Genomic DNA, 27,416 nt, shown 5'->3' with positions numbered 1-27,416 from the left:
TCCCGTTATCCCGTTATCCCGTTATCCCATTATCCCATTTTTCCCATTTTCCCATTATCTCATTTTTCCCCTTTTCCCCTTTTCCCCTTTTCCCCTTTATCCCCTTTATCCCCTTTCCCGTTATCCCGCCCAGCCGATCCCAGCCGCGCTCCCGTTTTGTTTTGTTTTGTTTTGTTTTGTTTTGTTTTGTTTTGTTTTGTTTTGTTTTGTTTTTCCCCCCCTACCTTTGTCTTCCCGGTCATCCTGCGGATGAGGCTGAGGGTCCTGTCCAGGGGGGTCCCTTCCCGGCCCGGGGGGGTCCCCGCCTCCCCCGCCAGGCGCGGGGGGCTCCGGCCGCTGCGGGAGGGGGATCGATGGACAATTTCCTCCGACAATCCCCCGACAATCCCCCCGGACAATCCCCCGACAATCCCCCCGGACAATCCCCCGACAATCCCCCGACAATCCCGCTCTGTCCCCGCCGGGAACGGGGAGGAGCGTCCGGTCCGTGTCCCCTCCCCGCCCCCTCCGGAGCCCCCCCTGTCCCCCCCCCCCCCGAGTCCCCTCTGGCCCCTTCCGGCCCCTCCCCCCCGGCTCTGAGCCCCCATTTGGGGAGCGGGTTGGGGGTCCCGGGTGTGGGGGGGTCCCCCCTGTGCTGGGGGGTCCTTGGGGACATCCCCGGGCGGGGACAAAGAGCCCTTGGAGGGGACAAATCAGCCCCGGAGGGGACAAAAGCCACCCCTGGAGGGGGAAAAACCCCCCCGGGAAGGGACAAACCCCTTTTGGAGGGGACAAACCCCTGTTTGAGGGGACAAAAGCCACCCCTGGAAGGGGACAAACCCCCCCGGGAGAGGATAAATTCCCCCTGAGGGGGAGAAATCCCCCCAGGAGGGGACAAACCCCCCCAGGAGGGGACAAACCCCTGTTTGAGGGGACAAAAGGCACCCCTGGAGATAAATCCCCCTCGAGGGGGGACAAGGAGCCCTCGGATGGGGACAAGTCACCTTTAGGGGGGGACGAGCCACTTTTGAAGGGGGAAAAGGCCCGTCCTTTGTGGGGCGGCGTGTCCCTGTCCCTGTCCTGTCCCTATCCCTGTCATTGTCCCCTGTCCCCATTCCTGTCCCCTGTCCCCGTCACTGTCCCCTGTCCCCGTCATTGTCCCCTGTCCCCATCCGTGTCCCCTGTCCCCATTCCTGTCCCCGTCATTGTCCCCATCCCTGTCCCTGTCCCCTGTCCCTGTCATTGTCCCCTGTCCCCATCCTTGTCCCCTGTCCCCATCCCTGTCCCCATCCCGGCCCCCGGAGTGGCGATTCCCGGGATCTGCCGCCCTAATGAGGACGGGAATGGGCCGTGACAGGCGGGAGGGGACAGGAGGGGACAGGAGGGGACAGGAGGGGACAGGAGGGGACAGGACACGGCGCGGGGACACGGAGGGGACACGGAGGGGACAGGGAAGGGACTCACCCGCTGACCAGGCTCTGCTGGGAGGCGAACGCGGGAATCTCGGCAGCTGGAAAAGGAAAAAGGGGAAAAAAAAAAAGGAATTTTGAAAAGGAGCTGCTGGGGAGGGGAGGGAGGGGAGGGGGGGCCGTAATTAACAGCGGTGGCAGCGCCATCGATTGTGGGTCGTTACCGGGGAGGGCGGGGCGGGGGCAGCGCCGGGGGGTCCTGGGGGGGTCCTGGGGGGTTCTGGGGGGTCCCGGGGGGTGCCGGGGGGTGCCGGGGGGGTCCTGGGGGGTCCTGGGGGGTCCCGGGGGGGGTCCCGGGGGGGACAGACTCACCCTCCTCGCCGGGGACACTGGCGATGACTCCGAGGGACGCGGATTTGGAGCGGGACCAGCCCCGGGAGCAGAACCCGGCCCGGGACACCGGGAGCCCCCACGAGTCCTCCTGTGACAGGGACAGGGACAGGGATGGGACAGGGATGGGGACAGGGACAGGGATGGGACAGGGATGGGACAGGGATGGGACAGGGACAGCGGACAGGGACAGGGACAGGGATGGGACAGGGATGGGACAGGGATGGGACAGGGACAGGGACAGGGATGGGGACAGCGACAGGGACAGGGACAGGGATGGGACAGGGACAGGGGACAGGGACAGGGACAGGGATGGGACAGGGATGGGACAGGGACAGGGACAGGGACAGGGATGGGACAGGGATGGGACAGGGACAGGGATGGGACAGGGAGAGGGATGGGACAGGGACAGGGGACAGGGACAGTGGCACCGCCACCCTCAGCCACCCCTCGGGCCCCAAAGGGAGCTGCTCCGGGGCAGGGCCGGGGGGATTGTCCTGCTGGTCCCAAAGACACCCCGGACAGCGGCAAAGCCACCCAGGGTGGTGGCACAGGCACAGGGACAGTGACAAAGCCACCGGGGCTGTGGCAAAGCCACTCCAGATGGTGACAATGGCACTCTGGGCGATGGCAAAGCCACCAGGACAACGGCCAAGCCACCTGGGGTGATGGCAGAGCCACCCAAAGTGACGACAGGGTCACCCAGAATGATGGCAAAGCCACCAGGACGGTGACAAAACTGCTTGGGGTGGTGACAAAGCCACCAGGACAGTCACAAAGCCACCGGGACAATGGCAAAGCCACCAGGACGGTGACAACGCCAGCAGGACAATGACAAAACCACCAGGACAGTGACAAAACTACTTGGGGTGATGGCAAAGCCACCAGGACAATGGCAAAGCCACTTAGGACGGTGACAAAATTGCTTGGGGTGGTGACAAAGCCACCAGGACAGTGACAAAGCCACTTGGGGTGATGGCAAAGCCACCAGGACGGTGACAAAGCCACCGGGACAGTGACAAAAGCCACCAGGACAGTGACAAAGCCACCAGGACGCGGCCTTGTCCCAGTGACCCCCTCTCCTGTCCCCTGTCCCCCTCTCCTGTCCCCTGTCTCTGTCCCCTGTCCCCTGTCCCCCTCTCCTGTCCCCTGTCCCCTGTCCCTGTCCCTGTCCCTGTCCCCTGTCCCTGTCCCTGTCCCCTGTCCCTGTCCCTGTCCCTGTCCCCTGTCCCCTGTCCCTGTCCCTGTCCCTGTCCCCTGTCCCTGTCACCAGCTCGGGCAGGCCCTGGTGACCCCGGGGGGACAGGGGGCTCCTACCTGTGCCCGCCTCAGGTCGGCCTCGTCCTCCTCGTCCTGGGCCAGCAGCGAGTCCAGGTGGTCACTGCTGTGCACCAGGGGGGCTCTGCGGGGGTCCCGGGGGGGCTGCCAGAGACCCCCCAGCTGCTCCACGCTCCCACTGGGGGGGGGGGACACCCACATTCAGCTCTGGGGACACCCCCAAAGCAGGGCTGGTCCCCCAGGGGGGAGCGGGGACTTTGGGGGGTCCCCAGAGAGGGGGGGATGGTCGGGGGATCCCAGTGACTGAATGTGGGGGTCTGGGGGACAGGGGGGGACCCCTGAGCCCGGGATTTGGGGCTCAAGGAGACCCCTGACCACTGGATTTGGGGCTGGGGGACACAGGGGGACCCCTGAGCCCTGGATTGGGGACACGAGGAGACCCCTGAGCCCTGGATTTGGGACTTGGGGACACCCCTGAGCCCTGGATTTGGGGCTCGGGGACATGGGGAGATCTTCGAGCCCAGGATTTGGGACTTGGGGACACAGGGACACCCCTGAGCCCCGGATTTGAGGCTTGGGGACGTGGGGGGACCCCTGAGCCCTGGATTGGGGACACGAGGAGACCCCTGAGCCCTGGATTTGGGACTTGGGGACACCCCTGAGCCCTGGATTTGGGGCTGGGGGACACAGGGATCCCCTGGATTTGGGGCTCGGGGACACCCCTTCTCCCGGGATTTGGGGCTGGGGGCCGGGGGGACGGTGACCCGGGGGTCTCCCCTACCTGAGCCGGCCGTAGCCCGGGATGCCCCGCGGGTCCTCCCCCGGCTCCCAGCTGTGCCTCCGGAACGGGTCCGGGGGGCTGCGGGGGGTCCGGGCTCTGCGCAGGGCCACGCGGGGACCCCGCTCTTCCTCCTCCTCCTCCTCCTCCTCCTCCTCCTCCCCATCCCAGCCCGGGCCGGGCTCCAGGACGGACACGCAGCGGCGCCTCGGGGCCGGGACCCCCGGGGGGAGCCCCCCGCAGGGCCCTGGGGGGGTGTGGGGGGGCTCCAGGGCGTTTTGGGGGGGCTCCAGGGTTTGGGGGGGATCCAGGGTTGGGGGCTCCAGGGTTTGGGGGTCCCGCTGCTCCTCAGGGCCGGACTCTGTGGGGAGGGGGCGCAGAGGGGTCAGGGGGGGGTCCAGCCCAGCCCTGGGGTGAATTTGGGGGTCTCAGCCCTCCCGGGGCAGGGGGGACATTCCCGTTCCCGCCGTGTCCCCGCAGGGTCCCCAACCCCCCCCCGGGAGTCTCAACCCCCCGCGGGCGGAGCTTTCCTGGTTATTCATTAAACACCTGGAATTCCGGACGGGAGAGGGAGGGGCGGGGACGGGGAGGGGAATGGGGGTGGGATGGGAGTGGGGAATGGGAATGGGAATGGGAATGGGAACAGGAATGGGAACAGGAATGGGAGTGGGGAATGGGAATGGGAACAGGAATGGGAATAGGGAATGGGAATGGGAACAGGAATGGGAATAGGGAATGGGGAATGGGGAATGGGGAGGGGGAATGGGAATGGGAAATGGGAATATGAGTGGGAGTGGGAATGGGAATGGGAACAGGAATGGGGACGGGAACAAGGATGGGGAATGGGGATGGGAAATGGGAACAGGAATGGGGATTGGGAATGGGAATGGGGATGAGGATGGGAAATGGGGAATGGGAAATGGGAACAGGGATGGTAAATGGGAATGGGGATGGGAGCAGGAACAGAAATGGGGACGGGAACAGGAACGGGAACGGGGATGGGGATGGGAGTGGAATGGGGATGGGGATGGGAGTGGGAACAGGAATAGGAATGGGGACGGGAACAGGAACAGGGACAGGAATGGGGACGGGAATGGGGACGGGAATGGGAATAGGAATGGAGTGGGGAATGGGAATGGGAATAGGGAATGGGAATGGGAATGAGGATGGGAAAGGGGAAGAGAATGGGAATGGGAACAGGCATGGAAATGGGGATGGGGATGGGAACAGGAATGCGGATGGGAATGGAGAATGGGAGTGTGAATGGGAATGGGAATAGGAATGGGGATGGGAACCCCCGCCCCAGGGAGACCCTGGACGAGGCTCATCCCACCCCCCAAATCCCCACCTCCTGAGGGGAGGGAACCCCCCTGGAGCAGCTGGACCTCGGGACAGGGGGCTCGGGGGGCTTTAGAGGGACCGGGGGGCTCCTGGGATTGGGATGGGACCCTGGAAGGACCTGGGGGGGATTTGGGATGGGGCTGGGGGAGGGTGTGGGATGGGAACAGGGTGAGGTTTGGGGTGGGATCTGAGATGGGATTTAATATGGGATCTGAGCGGGTTTTGGGGTGGGATCTGAGCGGGTTTTGTGGTGGGATCTGAGCGGGTTTTGGGGTGGGATCTGAGCTGGATCTGGGGCATTTCAGCTGGGCCATGACCCCCTAAAGGCCACACGGGACTGGGAAACCCCTGGGAACCCCAAACCCGACACCCCCTGAGCATCCCGACCCTGCTGGGACCCTCCTCTCTGGCTCCAGGCGGATCCCAGCGGATCCCCCAACCCCAGCGGATCCCCCAACCCCAGTGGATCCCCCAACCCCAGCAGATCCCCCAACCCCAGCAGATCCCCCAACCCCAGTGGATCCCCCAACCCCAGTGGATCCCCCGATCCCCCCCGTGGCTCCGGCCCCCCAAACCCCAAACCCCAAACCCCACCCCGGGCAGACTCACCCCGCAGGGACAGGGAGGGGACTGGGATGAGCCGGGATGAGCCGGGATGAGCTCAGTCGTTTTCCTGTTTTTACATTCCCGGCCCGGTCAGCTGATTTTAAAAACAAAAAAAATTAATAAAAATAAAAATAAAAATAAAAATAATAAGAAATCAAATCCCGCTTTTTCCTTTGTGGATGGATCTGCCGGGGATCGGCCACAGATGAGGAATAATAAATCCATATTTATTGTTTAATATTTATTAATTAAAAAATCATATTTAATCATTTAAAAAAATGAGGAAAGGAGCAGGGCCAGATGCAGGGCAGATCCAGGGGTCAGGGGGGGTCAGGGGGGGCTCAGGGGGGGTCAGGGGGGGCTCAGGGCGGTCGGGGGGGGTCAGGGGGGGCTCAGGGGGGTCCCTGGGGGGCTCAGGGGGGCTCAGGGGGTCTCAGGGGGTCTCAGGGGGGGCTCAGGGGGGCTCAGGGGGTCTCAGGGGGGGCTCAGGGAGGCTCAGGGAGGCTCAGGAGGGGTCGGGGGGCTGAGGGGGGCTGAGGGGGGAGGTCAGGGGGGTCCCTGGGGGGCTCAGGGGGGCTCAGGGGGCTCAGGGGGGTCGGGGGGGGTCAGGGGGGGTCCCTGGGGGGCTCAAGGGGGCTCAGGGGGGCTCAGGGGGGGCTCTGGGGGGCTGAGGGGGGTCAGGCCATGCCCAGGTGTCACCCCAGGTGAGCCCAGGTGAGTCCGGACACACCTGCGGGTGCTGGGGCGGGGTGAGACGCGGAAATCCCCAATTCCCGCTGTCCCGGTGTCCCCTCCCGGCCCCTCCCGGCCATTCCCCACCCCGGGGGTCCCGCTCCCCAAACCCCCCCAGCCTGCGCCCCCCTCCACCCCCCCCATTCCCATTTTCCCATTCCCGGCGGTTTTTGGGGATCGGGATCAGCCCCCGGATCCCCCTCGGGGTCAAACCGCCCCTTCCCCACCCCAGGAGACCCTCCCCGTGGGGTTTGTGGATCATTTTGGGTCCCCCAAAGGGCCGGGCGGGGAGGGGGGGGTGGGGGGATTCCGTGCCTCAGTTTCCCCGCCCCAAAGGCAGCAATTCCTTCTCCCCCCCCACAGGGAGAATTCCCGGATTTCCAGCGCCCCAAACCCGCGGGGCCAGACCCCAAAACCCACCGGAATTTCCCCCTCCCCAAATCCCCACCTGGTCCCGGCTCCGGGGGGGGGTCCCAAACCTCGGGCCGGGGTCTCATTTCCTGGGAAAATCCGGCAGGGAAAGGGTTAATCCCGCCTGGAGCGGCCCCGGCCCCCCCTGGGGGCACCTCAGACCCCCCAAAAAACAATCCCCACCCACCGGGAATAGCCGGGAAAAGCTCTGGGGGGGTCCCTGAGGCGGCAGAAACCCCCCAGAAAATCCCCAAAAATCCGAATTTTCCTCCCCAAATTCCGCCCCCAAACCTGGAGCTCCCGCCGGGAATGGCTGAGGGTTTGTCCCGCCGGGAAATGTGTTTGTTTAATTAAATAAACGGGCGGGACGGGGACCTTTGTGCGGGTTCGGGAGGCGACACTTCCCTCCCCGAGCCCCAGATTTTCCAGGGGGTTTTTGGGGGTCTCTGTCCCCTCCAGGGAGGGGATTGAGGGGTTTTTTTCCCCCCGAGTTTTGGGGTTAAATTTTGTGTCCCCGCGTTTCCTGGTCCTGCAGATCCGCCCCGGGGTGTTTGTTGTGTGTGCACAGAGATTTGGGGCTGGGGTGGGGTTTGGGGGGTTTGGGGGGTTTGGGGTGGGATTTGGGCAGTTTGGGGTGGGATTTGGGGGGGGTTGGGGGGGTTGGGGTGGGATTGGGGGGGGTTGGGGGGGCTGGGGTGGGATTGGGGGGGGTTGGGGAGGGATTTGGGGAGTTTGAGGTTAAATTATTGAACAGAGGGTGGAATGGGGGCTTGGGGTCTGTTCCACCCCCAGCCGTGATCCCTGTAGGGATAAAAATTCCTTCCTGGGAGCTGAAATTCCCAAAAATTCCGGGAATATTCCAGGGGGATGTTATAGAAATTATATAAATGTTATTATGTTTATTATATAAATTTATAAATTATATATAATTATATAATTTCTATTAAATATATTATATAATATTTATATAAATAAATTATTATATATAATTATATAATTTATATTATATTTATTATATACAATAAATAAATTATTATATATGATTACATAATCTACATTAAATATATATTATATATAATATATAAATAAATTATTGCATATAATTACATAAATTATATTAAATATATAATATATATAAATAAATTATTATATTAAATATATAATTTCTATTAAATATATTATATAATATATCTAAATAAATTATTGTATATAATTATATAAATTATATTAAATATATTATATTAAAATAATTTATTACATATAATTATATAATTTATATTAAATATATTATACAATATATATATAAATAAATTATTATATATAACTATATAATTTATAAATTATATTTATTATAAAAATTATAAATATATATATAAAAACCCCCGAGGTGTTTTTCCATCCCGGATCATTCCAGGATTCCCGAGGGGATTCTGGACCTGGGTCCTCACCGGGGGGTCTCATCCTGCTCCCCCTCCCCAAACCCCGGACCCAACAGGGGATTTGGGATCACAAGGAAACTCCTTTTCCCAACAAACCCCCGCCCCAAACCCCACCCCGGGCTCGGGGAATGAGTCCCCTCCGCCCCCTGAATCCCAGCCCCGACCCCCCAGAGCTGCTCCCGCTGGGACCGGCCTTACCCCCGTCCCGGTGGGGAAATTCCCGGTTCTCCGGTCCCGGGGAGGTCCCAAACCCCCCGGGCAGGGCGGGGCAGGGCAGGGCGGGCTGAGGGGGTGAGGAATTCCAGCCCCGGGACATCGCTGGGGACAAAGGGACTCTGTTCCCCCGGGGTCTCCACCCCCCCACGCGGAATTCTTGGCTCTGGGGTGACCCCAGACACCAAATATTGGGATTTTTTTTTTTTTTTTGGGGGGATTATCTCAGAAGAAACCACACCGAATATCGGAATTTTGAGGCAGCAAAATGCAAATTTTATTTATTTTTTTTCCATGGAGTATTCGTGATTCCGGCGGCGTCGCGACGGGAGAAATCGATGTCGGGCGTGGCGGCAGCTCCGGGGGGAGGGACCCTCGACCCCCGAGATCCCTGAGATCCCTGAGATCCCAATAATCCCTGTGATCCCAATGATCCCTGAGATCCCTGTGGTCCTGGTACCCCATCCCAGTGATCCCTGTGATCCCAGAAATTGATCCCAATGATCCCTGAGATCCCAATAATCCCTGTGATCCCAGTGATCCCAGAATCCGATCCAAATGATCCCAGTGATCCCAGTGTTCCTGGTACCCAATCCCTGTGATCCCTGAGATCCCAGTGATCCCAGTGATTCCTGTGATCCTCGTACCCCATCCCAGTGATCCCAGTGACCCCAGAAAATTGATCCCAATGATCCCTGTGATCCCTGTGGTCCCTGAGATCCTGGTACCCCATATCCCAGTGATCCCAGTGATCCCAGAAATTGATCCCAATGATCCCAGTGATCCCAGTAATTCTGGTATCTCTTCCCTGTGATCCCAGAAATCGATCCCAATGACTCCTGTTATCCTGGTACCCCATCCCTGTAATCCCTGCGATTCTGGTACCCAATCCCAATGATCCCAGTGATCCCAGAACCCGATCCAAAGGATCCCAGTGACCCTGGTACCTCATCCCCAGCAATCCCTGTGTTCCCTGGAATCCCAGTACCAGATCCCAATGATCCTGGTACCCAAACCTAGTGATCCCTGTGATCCTGATAGCCCATCCCAATGATCCCAGTGATTCCTGTGATCCCAATAGCCCATCCCTGAGATCCCAGTGACCCCTGTGACCCCGGTCTCCGATCCCTGTGATCCCTGTGGTTCGGGTACCCCCATCCCAATGACCCCAGTGGTCTCAGAACCCGATCCCAATGATCCCAGTGATCCCAGTGACCCTGGTACCCAATTCCAACAATCCCAGCCATCCCTGTGTTCCCTGGGATCCATCCCAGCACCAGATCCCAATGATCCCAGTGATCCCAGTACCCGATCCCCCCCGTCATCATCCCCGGGGCCAATCCCTGCAGGAATCACAATTTTATTACCCCCAAACCCCCAATTTCCCTCCCCCCCAAAAAAGAACTCCGTGGATGCCCATCAACGACAATCCAGGGATCTCTGGGGACCCTGGGGAGGAATCCAGGGGTCTCTGGGGCTCCGGGGCAGAATCCAGGGATCTCTGGGGTGGAATCCAGGGATCTCTGGGGCCCCGGGGTGGAATCCAGGGGTCCCTGTGGCCCCGGGGTGGAATCCAGGGGTCCCTGTGGCCCTGGGGTGGAATCCAGGGGTCCCTGTGGCCCCGGGGTGGTGCTGGGGGCTCTGTCTCTGGTCAGATCAGGGGGTAGGAGGCGTAGCTGGCGATCCCGCAGAGGTTGGAGGCGTTCCGGGCCATCCGGATGTATCCCGAGTCCCCGAACCGCAGGCCCCAGCTTCGGGAAAAGACACAGGGAAAACTCAGTCCTTGACAGGGAGAATCCTGGAATTCACTGAACCATTTGAGGTTGGAAAAGTCCTGGGGAATCACAAAGTCCAACTCTGTCCCGAGGCCACCAAACCGTGTCCCCAAGTGCCACATCCACACTTTGGATTTGGGCAGCTCCAAACACGGAATTGTGGAATTGTGGAGCGGGTTGGGTTGGGATGGACCTCAGGGATCAACATTCCAGCCTTTCCATGGGCCAAAAGGCACCTGGACAAGGCCCCTGAAGGACCAGGTGGGGGTTTGGGGGTGTCCAGGGCTGGGAATTGGGCTCTGATCCAGCCGGATCAGTGTATTAGTATTTACTGTTGTAGGAAAAATTAAAAATAAATACAGAAGTTGAGAGTGAAATAAGAAAAAACATTAAAAAATGAGAAGGAAGGGGAAATAAGACAGGAAATAAATATCAAACATAGAAATAGTCTAAAGTAGGAAAAGAAATACGAGGCCGAATACAGTAATGGGCTGATCTAATGTGTCAGTAACATTGTGGGGAAAGAGGAAATATTCTCAAATGAATGTAGTGTGTGTGTATATACTTATATACATATATAGAATTATATTTATATGATCGCTTCAAAAAAGAAGCATTATTTGGTATATTTTATAGACCAAATAATATATATATAATATATATAATAATATATATAATATAATATATATTATAACCCAAATATATATTATAACCCAAATATTCTCAAATGAATGTAGTGTGTGTATATACTTATATACATATATATAATTATATTTATACAATCACTTCAAAAAAGAAGCATTATTTGGTATATTTTATATACCAAATTATATATATATATATATATAATATTATATATATATATATAATTTATATATATTTATATATAAAAATTATATATTATATTATAATATATAATAATATATATAATAATATATATTTTGGTATATGCTTATTTGGTATATTTTAAAAATAAAACCATAAAAGTAGAAACATTTGTAAATATAATTGTAAATTCCAGTTGAATGCTCGGGGTTTGTTTTACCTGTTCTTCACCAGCCAGTAGTCCTTGTCGCCCAGGGAGCCGTAGCCCACCACCACCACGGCGTGGTTCACCTCCTGCGAGCACTGCGGGTCGTCGAACACCCCTGGGGAGGGACAAACCCCAAAATAATTCCCAAATTCCAACCCCAATCCCAGCCCTTCCTTCGGGAATTCATCCCCCGGCCTCCCAAATCCCAAAGTTTCCCAAATCTCAAAGTTTTCCAAATCTCAAAGTTTTCTAAATCCCAAAGTTTCCCAAATCTCAAAGTTTCTCAAATCCCAAACTTTCCCAAATCCCAAAGTTTCCCAAATCCCAAGGTTTCCCAAATCCCAAAGATTCCCAAATCCCAAGGTTTCCCAAATCCCACCCCAGATTCCCAAATCTTCCTCTCCACAAGGAGAAGACTCTTGGGGTGAAATAACGGGATTTAGAAGGTGGGAAGACCCCTCCAGACCCCAAAAAAACTCGACTCCCTCCAGGAATTAACCCCCGACTCCCCGAATCCCGGCGCCCCGGGCCCTCACCGGAGCTGTAGAGGAAGAAGCTGGGCCGGGTGGCGTCGATGGCCACAGCCACGGGGCCCACGGTGGCCACGGCGTCCCTGAGCGCGGCCTCGTCCCCCGGGGGCAGCTCCACGAACCGCGAGCAGGAGGCGGCGCGGGCAGAGGCGTTGTAGTGACACGTCCCGTTCTGACAGAGTTTGGGGTGAGCTGGGGGGGTCTGGGGGTGTTCCCGGAGCCCTGGAGACCCCTGAGACCCTCTGAGCCCCCCCCAGACCCCTCTGAGCCCCCCCAGACCCCTCTGAGGACCCCCAGACCCCTCTGAGCCCACCCAGGCCCCTCTGAGCACCCCAGACCCCTCTGAGCCCCCCCAGTCCCCTCTGAGCCCACCCAAACCCCTCTGAGCCCACCAGACCCTTCTGAGCCCACCCAGACCCCTCAGAGCCCCTCCAGGCCCCTCTGAGCCCACCCAGACCCCTCAGAGGCCCTCCAGGCCCCTCTGAGCCCCCCCAGACCCTTCTGAGCCCACCCAAACCCCTCTGAGCCCACCCAGACCCCCCAGACCCCTCTGAGCCCCCCCAGACCCCCCAGACCCCTCTGAGCCCCCCCAGACCCTCCAGCCCCCTCTGAGCCCCTCAGACCCCTCTGAGCCCACCCAGCCCTGCACTTCCCCATCTCTGGGTTTGTTTGTTCCCCAAAAGATTTATTTTTTCTTTGTTTGTTCCCCAAAGGATTCTCCGCCCTCTTTCCTCATCCTGGGGTGGTTCCCCTTCTCAGTCCAGCACAAACCTCTCCATCCTCATTTTCCCCTTCCCCAGACTCTCCATCCTCATCCTCCCCTTCCCTGGTGTTTCCATTCTCATCCTCCTCTTCCCTGGATTCTCCATCCTTATCCTTTCCCTGGACTCTCCATCCTCATTTTCAGCCTTCCCTGGTGTCTCCATCCTCATCCTCCCCACCCACAGACATTTCTCACTCCCTCCAGCCCCTGGGAACAGCAGCTTTTCCCTCTTTATCCCCACATTTGGGGAGTTCAATCCCACTTTTCCTCAGATGGAGCTGAGTTGTTGCTCTGACCCATTTCCCAGGATGGTGTTGTGTTTTTTTTGTTGTTGTTTGGAGGCTCCTGACCCATTTTTTCCCCCTCCCCTCCAGCTCGTTGCTTAAGAAATGGTGAAATAACCATGAAATAACCAGGTAGGAATTCTGGCTCCAGGTCCAGTCACTCCCCTCAAAAATAACCCCAAAGTTCCCTGGGACGTGTTTGGGTTCAGGGCAAAGGTGCCACCAGGAAAAACCAGGAAAAACCAGGAAAAACCAGGAAAAACCAGGAAAAACCAGGAAAAAGGAGCTGGGGAGGGGGGTTGGATGGGGAGAGGAGGGAGGAAAACAGGAAATCCATGGGGAACTCCATGATTTTTCCTGGGAAGGAGCTCTCCAGGCCCACCTGAGCCGTGTAGGGGTAGGACTCCTCGGACTCGATGCCGCCGTTGTCGATGATGTACTGGAAGGCGTTTGTCATGTACCCACCACCACAGCCCTTGTTCCCGTACATCCCCGAGCAGTCCACCAGGTTCTGGGGGCTCAGCGACACCAAATTCCCCGTTTTCAGCTTCACCTGGGCCTCCAGAGCTCCCACGGCGCTGAAAGCCCAGCAGGACCCGCAGGCGCCCTGGGGGAGGAACAGGGAGAGGTTCAGGAGATGCTCCAGGGGACTCCAGGGGGGTGGGATTCACCAAAATGAGGGTGAGGCTCACCTGGTTCTTCACCTCGGTCACGCAGCCCTTGTCCCGCCAGTCCAGCTCCTCGGGGATGTCGCCCACCGCCCGGAATTTGGGCTGGGGAGGGGGATTCCGGCGGGGGCCAGGGGGGAGCTGGAGCCCTGTCAGTGAAGCTGCCACCTCCTCACTGGTCTGGGGAGAAGGAAAATCCCAGAGGGTGATTCCTGCTCTCTCTGGGCCCCAGATCAGGGACTGAGCAGGAATTCTGAGGTGGGAGAGTTTGGTTTGGGTGTCCTCAGCTCCTTGTTTATCCATTTAATTCCCAGATTTTTCTCAGAAAAGCTCAGCTCCAGCTCCCCAAATCCCTGTAAGGTGGGTCATTAAACCCCCCTGAACTTTGGGACACAGAAAAGGGAATAATCCATAAACATCCCAAACCCCTGTGACACCTCCCTGTGCCCCAAACCCCTCCCTGAGGAGCTCTTTCCTCACAGAATTCCAGAACAGCCCGTCCCGGGCTGCTGGATCCCCCCAGGGGGAATTTTCCCACCCCAAACCCACCAATATCCCGGTTCAGCCGCGCTCCAGGGGGATTCCAGGGGGCAGGAACCCCCTGACCCACCATGTCCCCCAGGTGGTTCATGCCCAGGGTGTGGGAGCGGAGCCCCAGGGAGTGCTCCAGGTTGTGCAGCGTCACCAGCCACAGGTTCTTCTCCCAGGTCAGGCGCCGCAGAGAATCCTCCTGGAATTCCAGGGGGGCCCTGTGAGAGCTGAGAGAGCCCCCCCGGAGCCTTCCCAGCCCAGTTCATCCCAGTAAAGGCTGCTGGGAGCCCCGGGTGGGTCATCCCTGGGGGCTGGTTCTGCTTGGAGTGCCCTGGTGACTGGTGAGAGCCCCAGAAAATCCTGGGATAATCCTGGGACATCCTTGGGACATTCCCAGGACACTCCAAGATTCCTTGGACACCCCCAGCTCCCCCCTGTGACATTCCCAGGCCATTCCTGGGACATTCCAGGATTCCTTGGGCACCCCAGGATTTCCTGGGCACTCCCAGCTCCCCCCCAGTGACATTCCCAGATATTCCCAGGCCATTCCAGGATTCCTTGGGCACCCCCAGCTCCCCTGGCACATTCCCAGGCCATTCCCAGGATATTCCCAGGACACTTCAGGATTCCTTGGACACTTCAGGACATTCCCAGGACACTCCAGGATTCCTTGGACACCCTCAGTGACATTCCCAGGCCATTCCCAGGACATTCCAGGATTCCAAGACACTCCAGGATTCCTTGGATACTCCCAGCTCCCCCCCAGTGACATTCCCAGGACACCCCAGGATTCCTTGGACACTCCTGGCACATTCCCAAGACACTCCAGGATATTCCCAGGACACCCCAGGATTTCCTGGGCACCCCCAGCTCCCCCCCAGTGACATCATTTCCCACCTTGGGGTGATATTCCTTGCCGTAGGATTTTTTCCAGAGCTCCCAGTGCTGGTCCAGAGCGGGGTCGGGGTGTCCCAGGGCCAGCACCAGCAGGGCCAGGAGGGTGACGGGGGCCAGAGGCTCCATCCCGGGGTTTGGAGCGGGAGCCAAAGGCCGGGATTGACCCCTGGGTGACAAATCCGGTCTGGGCAGGGAGGTGACAACACCTGGGTGACCTGGAGGTGGCACCGACCCGCCCGGACACGTGTCCCAAAAATTCCCTGGGGGGGACAATCCCGGCCCCGCGTCCGTGGGGACAGGCTGGGACAGGCTCCCTGACAAACCCACGCCCCAAAAATCCCCAAATTCCCGTTTTTATCCAATCAGGGCCCTCCAGGACGGGATACACCAACAATCCCACAATCCAAACTGAGTTTTGGGATAAGACAAGACCCCAAACCCCCATAAATGCTCTTGTGTCGGAGCTTTACTTCCTCAAAGTGTCCCTGGGGAGGGTTAATGTTGTTATAAAAACACCAAACCCACACAAATTACCTCCAGAAGCTGCTCCGGGGGGCTCTGAGCTCCAGCAGGGGGTGGGGACGGGGAAAGGATCCGGGGATGGATTTGGGATGGATTTGGGGATGGATTTGGGTGGATGTTCCCAGCACCAGCACTCCGGGAGATTTGGGGCCCCACGGGGAGAAATCACGAGCCAGGAAATGAGGGAAGGAGGAACCGAAACCCCAATTTCGATTTCATTTCAGATCTGAGGAGGCAGAGGGGCTGGAGGCGCCAGAAAACACCCGGGGAGGGAAGGGGTTCGTCCCTCCAGCCCCCCAAAAACCCGGGATGGGGCTCCCAGGGAAGGGGGATGGATTTGGGGGCTCCAGGTGGGAACGGGGAGAGCTGAGCCCTGATCCCAGCAGAGCCAGATCCTGGGAAAACACCCCAGTTATTCCCTTTGAGGTGGGAAATCAGGGATGGGGAGAGGAGCCTCGTTGGGATCAGAGCGGGGTGGGGAGTGGGAGGCACGAATATTCCCAGTAATTCCAGTTAAACCACAGACAGAAAAGGTTTATCCACATGGAATTCCCAGCAGAGCCCAGCTGGAGCATCCCGAGGGTCCCCACGAGGGACAGAAAAGGAGATTTGTCCCAGCCCAGGGTGGTGGTGGCACCCAGGACTCCCCAGGAATTTGGGATTCTCTGATGGATCAGCCCCCATTTCCCTGGATAACCCACCCCAGCCCCTCCCAGGGGGGGAATTCCCTCCCCAAACCCCCCAAATCCCCGCAGAAAAAAACCAGAACTGACTCGATTTGGGGTGTTTTATCCAAAATTTATTGTTGGGGGGCGCTGGGGGCTGCAGGGAGTGGGAGGAATTCCCATCTCCGAGGTGTCCCGGGGGGCTCAGTGCTGCTTCCTCCGGAACGAGCAGCCTGGGGGGGAAACAGAGCCTGGGAATGCTGCAGGGGCTCTTTGTGTCCCCCTGGGAATGGGAATTATGTGCCCCCAACCCCAATTTTGGGGGGTTTTTGCTGCTCAGGGGGGTCTCCGAAACAAGAGACAATTTTAAACTCTTCTTTGGGATTGCAACCCACCCCCAACAGAATTCCAAAAGTCTCCTGAGGGGGAATCCAGCCCCTGGGACCCCACAAACCCCCCTGGGACCCCCACAAACCCCCCTGAGACCCCACAAACCCCTCTGGATCCCACAAACCCCCCTGGGACCCCAAAAACTCCCCTGAGACCCCACAAGCCCCCTGGGACCCCACAAAACCCCCAGGATCCTACAAACTCCCCTAGGACCCCACAAACTCCCCTGAGACCCCACAAATCCCCCCTGAGACCCCACAAACCCCTCTGGGACCCTACAAATTCCCCTGAGACCCCCACAAACCCCCCTGGGACCCCAAAAATCCCTCTAGGATCCTACAAACTTCCTGAGACCCCAAAAACCTCCCTTGGACCCCACAACCCCCCCTGAGACCCCACAAACCCCATCCCAAGGCAAAACCACCCTCTCCTTGAATCCCACCTCCCTCCAGTGGCATCCACACCCTCCCCACCCCCTCCCCTCCCTCTCCCCGGGGGTCCCGGGATTCCCAAACCCCCCCAAATCCTCCCCGTGGGATGTTTTTACCCACCCTCGGTGAGGCGGGCCTTGCCGCCCGTGGGCTGGCACAGCACGGTGGAGCAGCCCACGCACAGCACCACGGTCTGGGCATGGCTGAACACGGTGGTGATCTTGTAACAGCCTGCGGGGACAGCGGGGACAGGAGTCAGCGCGGGGACACCGGGACAGGGGGGGAAACACGTGGAGAAACACAGGGACACGGGGAAGGGCAGGGGAGAGCACTGGGACACACGGAGGGGACCCTCGATGCCCACCGGGGCACTTGACGTCCATGAAGTACGAGTTGGGGCTCTGCACCAGCCGCTTCTTCTTGTGCTTGCGCTTCTCCTCCTCGGGAGACGGGTGCAGCAGGTCCTTGGCGAGCTGCGGGGACACGGCGGGGACGGGGCGAGGGGTCAGTCCTGGGGACACGGAGATCGCTCCCTTTCCCTTCTCTCCCCCCCCGTCCCCTCACGCCGCCGCCGCCATCTTGGGCCGCCCCCCTTGGTGATCCTCGCCCGCCGCGCCCCGCGCGCCCCCGGCCCCGCCGCCCCTCCCGCGCCTTCCCCGCGCCCTCCCGCCCCTCTCTGGCCCCGCCGGGCGCTGTCCCGGGTGTCCCCGGGGCGGCGGGGGCCGCGCAGGGCCGGGCCGCACTCACGGGCATGGCGGCGGCGGCGTGAGGGGCCGGAAAGGGACGGGCTCAGCCCCGCGGCGCCATTTCCGCTCCGGGGTGGGCTCAGGGCCGGAAGTGGGGCGGGGCCGGCTGTGGAGGGCGGGAATGCTGGGCGCCATGTTGGGAAGGTCTCTCACTTCACCATCTTTTTTGGGATTGTCGTTAAAACTTCCCCAAGTTTTCGTCGCTTTGGGGAAGGCGCCTCTTACTGCCGCCGTTTGGGGCGGTCGTTTGAGTTGTTGGAGGTTGGGAAGGTGCCTCATCCTCGGTATCTTTTTTATTTCCCCCATTTTGATAAGGTCCCCATGTTGCCGCCATTTTGGGGCCGTGCCGCTCCCGCCATTTTGGGAGGGTCACTTAAACCATCTCGGGACGGCGGCGCCATTTTGGGAGTGTCACATCGGGCTCGTGACGTCATGCTCTCAGTGATGTGACGTCACCGGGGCGTGGCGTCACGGCTGCGGGGCGTGTCCCCAGGCAGGCCCCGCCCAGGAGGGGCCGGGCCGGTCCCGGTGGCGGCGGGCGGTGGCGGGGCCATGGCCAAGGCCTACGACCACCTCTTCAAGCTGCTGCTGATCGGGGACAGCGGCGTGGGCAAGACCTGCCTGGTCATCCGCTTCGCCGAGGACAACTTCAGCAGCACCTACATCTCCACCATCGGTGGGTGGGACTCCCCCCCGGGACGCCCCCCCAACCCGGGACCCCCTCCGGGACCCTCCCCCAACGGGGACCCACCGGGATTCACTGGGACCCCCCAACCCAGGACCCCCCAAGACCCCCCCATGGGACCCTTCCCAACTGGGACCCCTCTGGGATCCCCCAGCCGGCATTCACTGGGATTCCTCCTCTCCAAAATCCCCCAGGACCCCTCCCAGGACCCTCCAGCCCGGGACCCCACCGGGACCCCCAACCCAGGACCCCCCGAGACCCCTCAATGGGACCCCCCCAACCTGGGACCCCCCCATGGGACCCCCCCATGAGACCCTCCCCAACTGGGACCCCTCCAGGATCCCCCAGCCAGGATTCACCGGGAATCCCCCTTCCAAAATCCCCGGGACCCCTCCCAGGACCCCCACTGTGGGATTCACCGGGACCCCCCACCCGGGACCCACCGGGACCCCCATCCTGGGACTCATCAGGACCCCCCGGGACCCTCGCCCTGGACCCCCCACCCCGGAATTGACCCGAACCACCCCCGGGCCCCGATTTTTCCCGGATCCTCCACCCGGGAATTCTCCGGGATTCCCCAACCAGAACCCCCGTCCCGGATTTTGCCCCCCCCGCGTTTCCCGGGGAGCCAGATGGTCACTGGGAGCACTGGGAGGGGACTGGGAGGGGACTGGGAGCACTGGGAGGACACTGGGAGCACTGGGAGCACTGGGAGGGCACTGGGAGGGGACTGGGAGCACTGGGAGGGCACTGGGAGCACTGGGAGGGGACTGGGAGGGGACTGGGAGCACTGGGAGCACTGGGAGGGCACTGGGAGGGCACTGGGAGCACTGGGAGGGCACTGGGAGGGCACTGGGAGGGCACTGGGAGCACTGGGAGGGCACTGGGAACACTGGGAGCACTGGGAGGGCACTGGGAACACTGGGAGCACTGGGAGGGCACTGGGAGCACTGGGAGAGCACTGGGAGGGCACTGGGAGGGGACTGGGAGCACTGGGAGAGCACTGGGAGGGCACTGGGAGAGCACTGGGAGGGGACTGGGAGCACTGGGAGGGCACTGGGAGCACTGGGAGGGCACTGGGGGCACTGGGAGGGCATTGGGAGCACTGGGAGCACTGGGAGCACTGGGAGGACACTGGTCCCTCTCCCTTTTCCCCCAGGGATCGATTTCAAGATCCGAACCGTGGACATCGATGGGAAGAAGATCAAGCTGCAGGTCTGGTGAGTTGGTGGAGGGTCAGGGGAGAGCGGGAAACCCCCAAATTCCCCCAAAAAATCCAAAAAAATCCCCCAAAATGTTTCTGCAGGGACACGGCGGGACAGGAGCGTTTCAAAACCATCACCACAGCCTATTACCGCGGAGCCGTGGTAGGGCAGGGGGCTGCAGCCCTTGGGGGGGCTCTGGAGGCTCGGACCCCACCCCAAAACCGCGGGCAGGGGGTCCTGGGCCCCCTCCCCTTGACCCCAAATCCCCCTCCCAGGGCATCGTCCTGGTGTACGACATCACCGACGAGAAATCCTTCGAGAACATCCAGAACTGGATGAAAAGCATCAAGGAGGTGGGTGGGGGGGTTTTGGGGGGCTCGGGGGGTTTTGGGGGGCTCGGGGAGGGTCTCAGGGGGGTCCTGCCCGTGTTTTTTCCCCCTCCCCAGAACGCCTCGGCCGGGGTCGAGCGGCTCCTCCTGGGAAACAAGTGCGACATGGAGGGGAGGAGGAAAGTGCAGCGGGAGGCGGCCGAGAAGGTGGGGAGGGGGCTCAGGGGGAGCCCTGGGGGGGCTCCGGGGGGCTGGGAGGGAACCGGGGGGGGCTGGGGGAGCCCGGGGGGGTCTGTGGGGGTCTGTGGGGGTGGGACTGGGAGGGGTCTGGAGGAGTCTGGAGGTGGCTCTGGGGTTGGGGGGTCCCTGGGACTGAGGGGTTCTGGGAGGGTCCTAGGGGGCTCTGGGGGTTGGGGGGTCCTGGGGATCTCTGGGGGCGCTCTGGGGGGTCCTGGGGGGCTCTGGGGGCGCTCTGGAGGAGTTTGTGGGGCTGGGACTGTGGGGGCTCCATGGGACTGGGGCTGCCTGTGGGACTGGGGGTTCATAGGAGGGTTTGGGGGGGTCACAGGGGGCCGGAGGGTCCCCAGGGGATCACAATGGGGTCACAGGAGGCTGGAGGGTCTCCAGGGGGTCACAGGAGGGTCGGGGAGGGGTCACAGGGGCCCAGAGGGTCTCCAGGGGATCACAGGGGGGTCACGGGGGGTCACAGGGGCCCAGAGGGTCCCCAGGGGGTCACAGGGGTCCCGGTCCCTCAGCTGGCCAGGGAACACGGGATTCGCTTCTTCGAGACCAGCGCCAAGTCCAGCCAGAACGTGGAGGAGGTGAGGGGGGTCCTGAGGCGGGGAGGGGGCTGCACCCCGAGGTGTGGGGGGTCAGGGGGGTCCCCAGGCACTGCCCCCCGCCCTAAACAGCCCCCTCTGCCCCCCAGGCTTTCCACACCCTGGCTCGGGACATCCTGCACAAATCCTTCCGGAAAGCCGTGAGTGGGGCCGGCATTTTGGGGAGGGGGGGACAAGGGAGAGACCCCCCTGCGCCCCCCTGACCCCTCCCCTCTGTTCGCAGCCCCCCGGCAGCAGCAGCAGCAGCAGCAGCAGGGCCCTGCTGGAGCCCGGCGCCCCCCGAAAGGCCGGCGGGAGATGCTCGCTGGGATGAGGGCCCGGGACCGCCCGAGACCCCCGGGGCAGCGCGGGCGCCTCTCCGGAGGGATTTGGGGGGGAATTCGGGGGGATTTGGGGCTGCCCCCCTTTCTCTTCTTGTGCCATAAAGCCCCGCTGTGCCTTGTCCCGGCTCCGGAGTCTCTTTGGGGGGTTTGGAGGGGGCGGAACGGGGTCGGGACCGGGATCAGAGCCAGGACCGGGACCGGGATCAGAACCAGAACCGGGATCAGGGTCCAGACTGGGATCAGGACCGGGGTCAGGACCGGGACCGGGATCGGGACCAGCGGCGGCGCCCAAGCCACGCCCACAACACCAAACCGGGATAAACACCACGCCCACTCTCATAACCACGCCCCAAATAGCTGCGTATCCCCGCCCCTAATTAAACATAAGGCTACGCCCCTAGTTAAATATAAACAACTCCCCTAATTAAATATAAACCACGCCCCTATTTAAGTATAAACCACGCCCCTAGTTAGGCGAAACCACGCCCGTTATTATTAAAGGCACGTCCCTTTGCTCCCTGCAAGCCACGCCCCCTCTCTCCCATTGGCTGCCCCGCCAGGCCCCGCCCCTCCCTCCCGGCCTCCCCCGGCAGTTCCATCATGGCGGCGCCGTCGTCGGTGCGGGGCCGGGCCCGGTAGTTCCCGCTGTTTCCCGGCGGATCGCGGCGGTTCCTGAGGGGCTCCGGCGGATCCCGGCGCCCCGATGGGGCCCGGCGGGCTGGCGGCGCTGCTGGCGGTGCTGAGCGCGGTGCCCGGCGGGCTGCGGTGAGCGGGGCCGGGGGAGAGCGGGGGGCGGGCGGAGCGGGCCCGGCGCGGGGCCCTCACGGGATCCTCTGTGCCCACAGCGCGGCGGCGGCGGCGGCGGCGGCCGGCGAGGAGCGGCCCGGTGAGCGGGGCCGGGGCGGCGTTCGGGGCTGTCCCGGGGGGCTCGGGCTGGTCCCGGGGGGCTCAAACCGGGCCTGATCTCGGTCCGGTACCGGGGCTCTGTCCCGTCCCCGGTAACGCCGCCTCTCCCCGCAGCGAGCCCCGCGGTGGCCACGCCGTGCTGGCGGGTGGAGCAGTTCGTGGTGGCGCAGGAGTGCGCGCCGTGCTCCGGCTTCGAGATGGTGAGAGCGGGGCCGGGGCCGGTGGGGGAACCGGGGCGGGGTCAGGGGCGGTTGTTTTTTTGTTTGGTTGGTTGGGGTTTTTTGGGGTTTTTTTTCTTTTTTTTTTTCTTTTTTTTTATACTTTTTCTTTTCTTTTTTTTTCTTTCTCTATTTTTTCTTTTTCTTTCTTTTTAATTTTTTATTTTTCTTCTTCTTTTTTCTTTTTTTTTCTTTTTCTTTTTTTTCCTTTTCCTTTTTTTCTTTTTCTTTTTTGGGCGGGGCCCGGGGCGGGGCTCCGTGAGGGGCGGGGCCGGGCCGGGATTTGGGGCGGGGCCTCGGGCGGGGGCGGGGCCTCGGGGGGACCCCGAACCCCCCAAACCCCCCTGACCCCCCGTTACCCCGGGGGTCTCCCCTGACCGGCCCCTCCTCGCCCCCCCCGTTGTCAGAAGACCATCCCGGCCTGCGGCCCCACCGGATTCATCGAGAGGATCAACTGCGCCTCCTCCCAGCGGGATGAGTACAAGAGGTGAGAGCGGGCCAGGGGTTCCCTGGAATTGGGGCTGAGAATTCCCTGGGATTCGGGCTGGGAATTGCTGTGGGATCGGGGCTGGGAATTCCCTGGGACTGGGGCTGGGAATTCCCTGGGACTGATTAGGGTTGGTTATTCCCAGGGAATCGGGGCTGGGAATTCCCATGGGATCAGGGCTGGTCATTTCTGGGACATTGAGTCTGGTTGTTCCCAGGGGATCAGGGCTGGGAATTCCTGTGGGGATTAGGGTTGGGAATTCCTGTGGGATCGGGGCTGGGATTTCCCTGGGACTGGGGCTGAGAACTCCCTGGGATTGGGGCTGGGAATTCCCTGGGGTCAGGGCTGGTCGTTCCTGGGGGATCAGGGCTGAGAATTCCCTGGGGATGGAGGCCTTCATTCCCTGAGGATCGGGACTGGGATTTGCCTAGGGGTCGGGACTGGGAATTCCCTGGGATTGGGGTCGGGAATTCCTGGGGGATCGGGATTGGAATTTCCCATGGGATCAAGGCTGGGAATTCCTGTGGGATCGGGGCTGGGATTTCCCTGGGATTGGGGTCGGGAATTCCCTGGGATTGGGGTCGGGAATTCCCTGGGATTGGGGTCAGGAATTCTCCAGGGGATCATGGCCGGGAACCCCCCGGTCCGGGTCACTCCCAGCCCTGTCACTCCCGGGATTGGGGCACTCCCAGCCCGTGTCACTCCCGGGATTGGGGCACTCCCAGCCCGGGTCACTCCCAGCCCTGTCACTCCTCCGGGCCGTGCTGCAGCTGCCGCTCGGCCGCCCTGGAGTCCCAGCGGTTCTGGCGGTTCGTGGGCTCGGCGCTGGCCGTGGCGGCGGCGGCGGCGGCGCTGGTGGTGCTGCGGCAGCGCGTCCTGGACCGCCGGGCGCTGGAGAAGGTCCGCAAACAGATCGAGTCCATTTAGAGCCCCCCGGGGGCTCGGAGCCCGGAATTCCACCAGCCTGGAGCCCCGGGAGGAGGAGCAGCCCCTCTGTCTCTGCCCAGAGCTGGAATCCTGCTGGGATCTGCCCGGGAGAGCGGCCAGGGACCCCCTGGAGCAATAAATCCTGGTCACTGCTCCTGGAGCGACGCTGTGTTCATCCCTTGGGGGGAATTCACATCCCCCAGTGCTGGGATTGGCTCTGGGATCACCCTGGGTGACTCCAGGAGGGGGATGGGGAATAAATCCTGGTCACTGCTCCTGGGGTGATGCTGTGTTCATCCCTTGGGGGGAATTCACACTCCCCCAGTGCTGGGATCTGCTCTGGGACCATCCCGGGTGACTCCAGGAGAGGGATGGGCAATAAATCCTGGTCTCTGCTCCTGGAGCGATGCTGTGTTTGTGTCCTGGGGGGATCCCCAGTGCTGGGATCAGCTCTGGGACCATCCCGGGTGTCCCCAGGGTCCCACTCCAGGAGAGGGGTGTGGAATAAATCCCTGTCATCGTTCCTGGGGTGATCCTGTGTTTGTTTCCGGGGGGAATTCACACCCCCCCAGTGCTGGGATCAGCTCTGGGACCATCCCGGGTGTCCCCAGGGTCTCACTTCAGGAGGAGAATGTGGAATAAATCCCGGTCATCGTTCCTGGGGTGACGCTGTGTTTCTCCCCTGGGGGGATCCCCATTTCCTCCAGCACTGGGTTCATCCTGAGGGTCCCCAGGAGCCCCCCGGGAGCAGAATGTGGAATAAATCCTGATTAACGTCGCTAGAGCAGCGCTGGAATGTTTGTCCTTGGGGAATCCCCCATTCCCAACCCTCTGATATTCCCCGGGGTGCAAATGGAGTGTGAGTTTATTCTGGAATGTTCCCCGGTCACATCTCCTCCCCCCGGGCCCCTGTCCCCGTCCCCGCGTCCCGCCGGGAGGAATTGCCGTCCCCTGGATCCTTTTGGGGGGCGGGACCCCCGGGCCCCTCCCCGGCTCCGCGCGGCGCTGCCGGTCCCGGTTCCGCCCCCGGGAGCCCCCCGGGCCTGGGGGTCCCTCCGGCCGCCAGGATGTTCCTGGAGATCCCTGCGGGGACAGGGGGGGCCGGGCAGCGCTGGGGGCGGGCGGGGGGCGCTGTCCCCCTCCCCAGCCCCCTCCCCAGCCCCCCCCCGGTACCTCCGGTGGGCCCGAGCCCGGCCCCGCTGCCGCCCTGGCGGAACGGGCTGGAGCCGGGCAGGAGGAGCAGGAACAGCGACAGGAGCAGGACCTGCGGGAGGGGTGGGGCCGTGAGAGCCCGGTGGGGCCGGGAGACCCCCCGGGGTGGGGCTGGGAGGGGCCCGGGAGGGTCCCAGAGAGGCCGGGAGGGGCTCGGGAGGGTCCCAGAGGGTCCCAGAGGGGCCGGGAGGGTCCCTGAGGGTCCCAGAGGGTCTCAGGAGAGTCCCAGAGGGGCTCGGGGAGGTCCCAGGAAGGTCCCAGAGGGTCTCAGAGGGTCCCGGAGGAGCTGGGAGGGTCCCAAAGGGGCCCGGGAGGGTCCTAGAGGGGCCGGGAAGGTCCCAGAGGGTCCCAGAGGGTCCCGGAGGGGCTGGGAGGCTCCCAGGAGGGTTCCAACGGGTCCCGGGAGGGTCCCAGAGGGTCCCAGGAGGGTCCCAGAGGGGCCGGGAGGGTCCCAGGAAGGTCCCAGAGGATCTCATGGGAGTCCAAGAGGGTCCCAGATGGTCCCAGATGGTCCCAGCGGGTCCCGGCGGGGCCGTACCAGGACACAGGTGCCGGTCTGGGCGGGTTTCGTGGCCGTTTCCTTGATCAGCGCCTGGAGCTGCCGCAGGAGGGACCTGCGGGACCGGGGGGGGGGGAGGATCAGCTCCGTGCCCGTCCCGGACCCCCCCGTGCCCCTCCCGGACCCCCCGTGCCCCTCCCGGAGCCCCCGTGCCCCTCCCGGAGCCCCCCGTGCCCCTCTTGGACCCCCCGCCCTCACCCCGGACCCCCCGCCCTCACCCGTTGCTCTTCTCCAGCTCCTGGACCTTTTTCCGCAGCTCCTGGTTGAGGGCGGAGCAGGCGGCGGCCCTGCGGGACAGGGACGGGACAGTGACAGTGACAGGGCAGGGACACACCTGGGGACACACCTGGGGACACACCTGGGGACACACCTGGGGACACACAGCGGGATAACGGGAACCCGCCCCACCTGCTCTCCAGCCCGTCCAGGTATTCCTTCTTCCTCCTCCGGCTGTCCTGGGCCGACTGCTTGTTCCGGATCTTCCTCCGCACCTTCTTCAGGAGCCGCTCCTGGGCCTGGGGCACCGGGGGTCACTGCTGTCCCCCCCTGTCCCCCCTTGTCCCCCCCTGTCCCCCCCTGTCCCCTCCTGTCCCCCCCTGTCCCCTCCCGGGGACCCCCTGTCCCCCCTGTCCCCCCCGTGTCCCCCCCTGTCACCCTGTCCCCTCCTGTCCCCCCCGTCCCCTCCGACCCCCCCCCCGGCCCCTCCTGTCCCCTCCCGACCCCCCCTGTCCCCTCCTGTCCCCTCCTGTCCCCCACTGTCCCCCCTGTCCCCCCCTGTCCCCCTCTGTCCCCTCCCCGGGGTCCCCCCGTGTCCCCCCCTGTCCCCCCTGTCCCCCCCTGTCCCCCCCTGTCCCCCCCTGTCCCCTCCTGTCCCCTCTCCTGTCCCCTCTCCTGTCCCCCCCTGTCCCCCCCTGTCCCCTCCTGTCCCCCCGCACACACCGGGGTGAGGGGCAGGGCCCCGGGCAGGGTCACCCCCTCCTGCGCCAGCAGCCGCTTCTCCTCCTCCGTCAGATGGAGCTGCGGGACAGAGAGAGGGGCTGGGGGCTGGGGGGAACTGGGGGGTCCAGGGAGGGACTGGAGGGGCTGGGCGCGGGCTGGGGGGGCTGGGAGTGAATTGGAGGGGCTGGGGATGGACTGGGGGGGGGTCCGGAGATGGGCTGGAGGGGCTGGGGGTGAATTGGGGGGGTCCGGGGATGGACTGGGGGGGGTCCGGGATGAATTGGGGGGTCCAGGGATGAATTAGGGGATCCGAGGGTGAATTCGGGGGGTCCGGGCTCTCACCGCGGGCGGGGGCTCGGGCCGGGGCTGGGGGCGAGGCCGGGGAGCCGCGCGGGGCCCCGGGGGGCGCTCAGGTCACAAACCACCTCCAGCAGCACCGGGGGGGCTCCGGGCCGGGGGGCTCCAGCCCGCAGGCGAGGTCGGGGTTCACCGCCGGCCCCAGCGGCTCCTCGGGGCCCTGCGGGGAGAGCGGGCTGGGACCCCCCGGAAACCGGGCTGGGACCCCCCGGAAACCGGGCTGGGGGAAACCGGGCTGGGGAACCGTGACGGGACCCCCGGGATGTCCCGGTGCCCCCAGGGGGTCCCGCCCGCCCCCGCGCCCCCGCCCCACTCACACCATCCTCGGGACGGTCACGGTCTGGAAACCCAAAACGGGCACCGGGAACGGCCCGAGGGCTCCGGGGGCTCCGGGGGCTCCATGGGGCTGCCCGGGACCCCCCGGGGGATCCCCGGTGTCCTGGGACAGGGGAATGAGCCCCCCACGGTCCCTCCTGGGGGTCTCCCGTGTCCCGGTGCCCGGTGCGGCCCCTCCTGGGGGGTCCCCCGCTCTCCGCCGCCCCCGGCGCTGCCGGCCCCGGCTCCAGGATCTCCGGGATCCCGGGAGCGCCGCCAAGTCCCGCCCGGTGCCGGGAAGGGC

At 62.1% G+C, this 27,416-nt stretch overlaps 5 protein-coding genes across 6 annotated transcripts in view; 2 read left to right on the top strand and 3 right to left on the bottom strand.

Moving 5' to 3' along the window:
• The window catches only part of LOC310919454 (uncharacterized protein), a gene marked incomplete at its 5' end in the record, with an annotated part of 30,042 nt that extends 21,363 nt beyond the window's left edge, over positions 1–8,679 (bottom strand). The window contains 6 exon segments of the mRNA XM_083878819.1: positions 225–451; positions 1,761–1,869; positions 3,096–3,234; positions 3,838–3,915; positions 6,962–7,013; positions 8,562–8,679. Of these exon segments, the coding sequence (XP_083734945.1) occupies positions 225–451; positions 1,761–1,869; positions 3,096–3,234; positions 3,838–3,915; positions 6,962–7,013; positions 8,562–8,679 (723 nt within the window).
• A 958-nt stretch (positions 8,680–9,637) lies between these two features.
• LOC310919552 (cathepsin S-like) lies at positions 9,638–15,743 on the bottom strand. Of its 2 annotated transcripts, none has more exons than XM_083878943.1 (8): positions 15,592–15,743; positions 15,058–15,241; positions 14,240–14,359; positions 13,654–13,809; positions 13,344–13,568; positions 11,921–12,086; positions 11,397–11,499; positions 9,638–10,327 (listed from the first exon to the last, which is right to left on the bottom strand). In XM_083878943.1, exons 2-8 carry the CDS (start codon positions 15,181–15,183, stop codon positions 10,228–10,230), a joined length of 996 nt encoding a protein of 331 aa, XP_083735069.1. In that variant the 5' UTR covers positions 15,184–15,241; positions 15,592–15,743; the 3' UTR covers positions 9,638–10,227. The 2 variants fall into 2 exon arrangements, with proteins under 2 accessions (XP_083735069.1, XP_083735070.1); XM_083878944.1 differs by having other exon boundaries at positions 15,058–15,223.
• Positions 15,744–16,356: 613 nt separating this feature from the next.
• Positions 16,357–17,952, bottom strand: RPS27 (ribosomal protein S27). The gene is made up of 4 exons (XM_083879135.1): positions 17,813–17,952; positions 17,430–17,538; positions 17,186–17,296; positions 16,357–16,477 (listed from the first exon to the last, which is right to left on the bottom strand). The coding sequence occupies exons 1-4, from the start codon at positions 17,816–17,818 to the stop codon at positions 16,449–16,451; spliced, it is 255 nt and encodes an 84-aa protein (XP_083735261.1). The 5' UTR covers positions 17,819–17,952; the 3' UTR covers positions 16,357–16,448.
• A 346-nt stretch (positions 17,953–18,298) lies between these two features.
• RAB13 (RAB13, member RAS oncogene family) lies at positions 18,299–21,293 on the top strand. The gene is made up of 8 exons (XM_083879134.1): positions 18,299–18,487; positions 19,656–19,716; positions 19,803–19,863; positions 19,977–20,054; positions 20,148–20,237; positions 20,786–20,851; positions 20,959–21,009; positions 21,093–21,293. Exons 1-8 carry the CDS (start codon positions 18,364–18,366, stop codon positions 21,180–21,182), a joined length of 621 nt encoding a protein of 206 aa, XP_083735260.1. The 5' UTR covers positions 18,299–18,363; the 3' UTR covers positions 21,183–21,293.
• A 195-nt stretch (positions 21,294–21,488) lies between these two features.
• On the top strand, positions 21,489–24,514 carry JTB (jumping translocation breakpoint). Its single transcript, XM_083879128.1, has 5 exons — positions 21,489–21,957; positions 22,038–22,078; positions 22,213–22,298; positions 22,724–22,803; positions 23,574–24,514. The coding sequence occupies exons 1-5, from the start codon at positions 21,896–21,898 to the stop codon at positions 23,728–23,730; spliced, it is 426 nt and encodes a 141-aa protein (XP_083735254.1). The 5' UTR covers positions 21,489–21,895; the 3' UTR covers positions 23,731–24,514.
• The last annotated feature ends 2,902 nt before the right edge of the window (positions 24,515–27,416 follow it).

Source organism: Zosterops lateralis, assembly GCF_965231275.1.
Source record: "Zosterops lateralis genome assembly, chromosome: 27".
NCBI classification, from domain to species: Eukaryota; Metazoa; Chordata; class Aves; order Passeriformes; family Zosteropidae; genus Zosterops; species Zosterops lateralis.
This window is presented reverse-complemented; position numbering and strand designations above follow the sequence as displayed.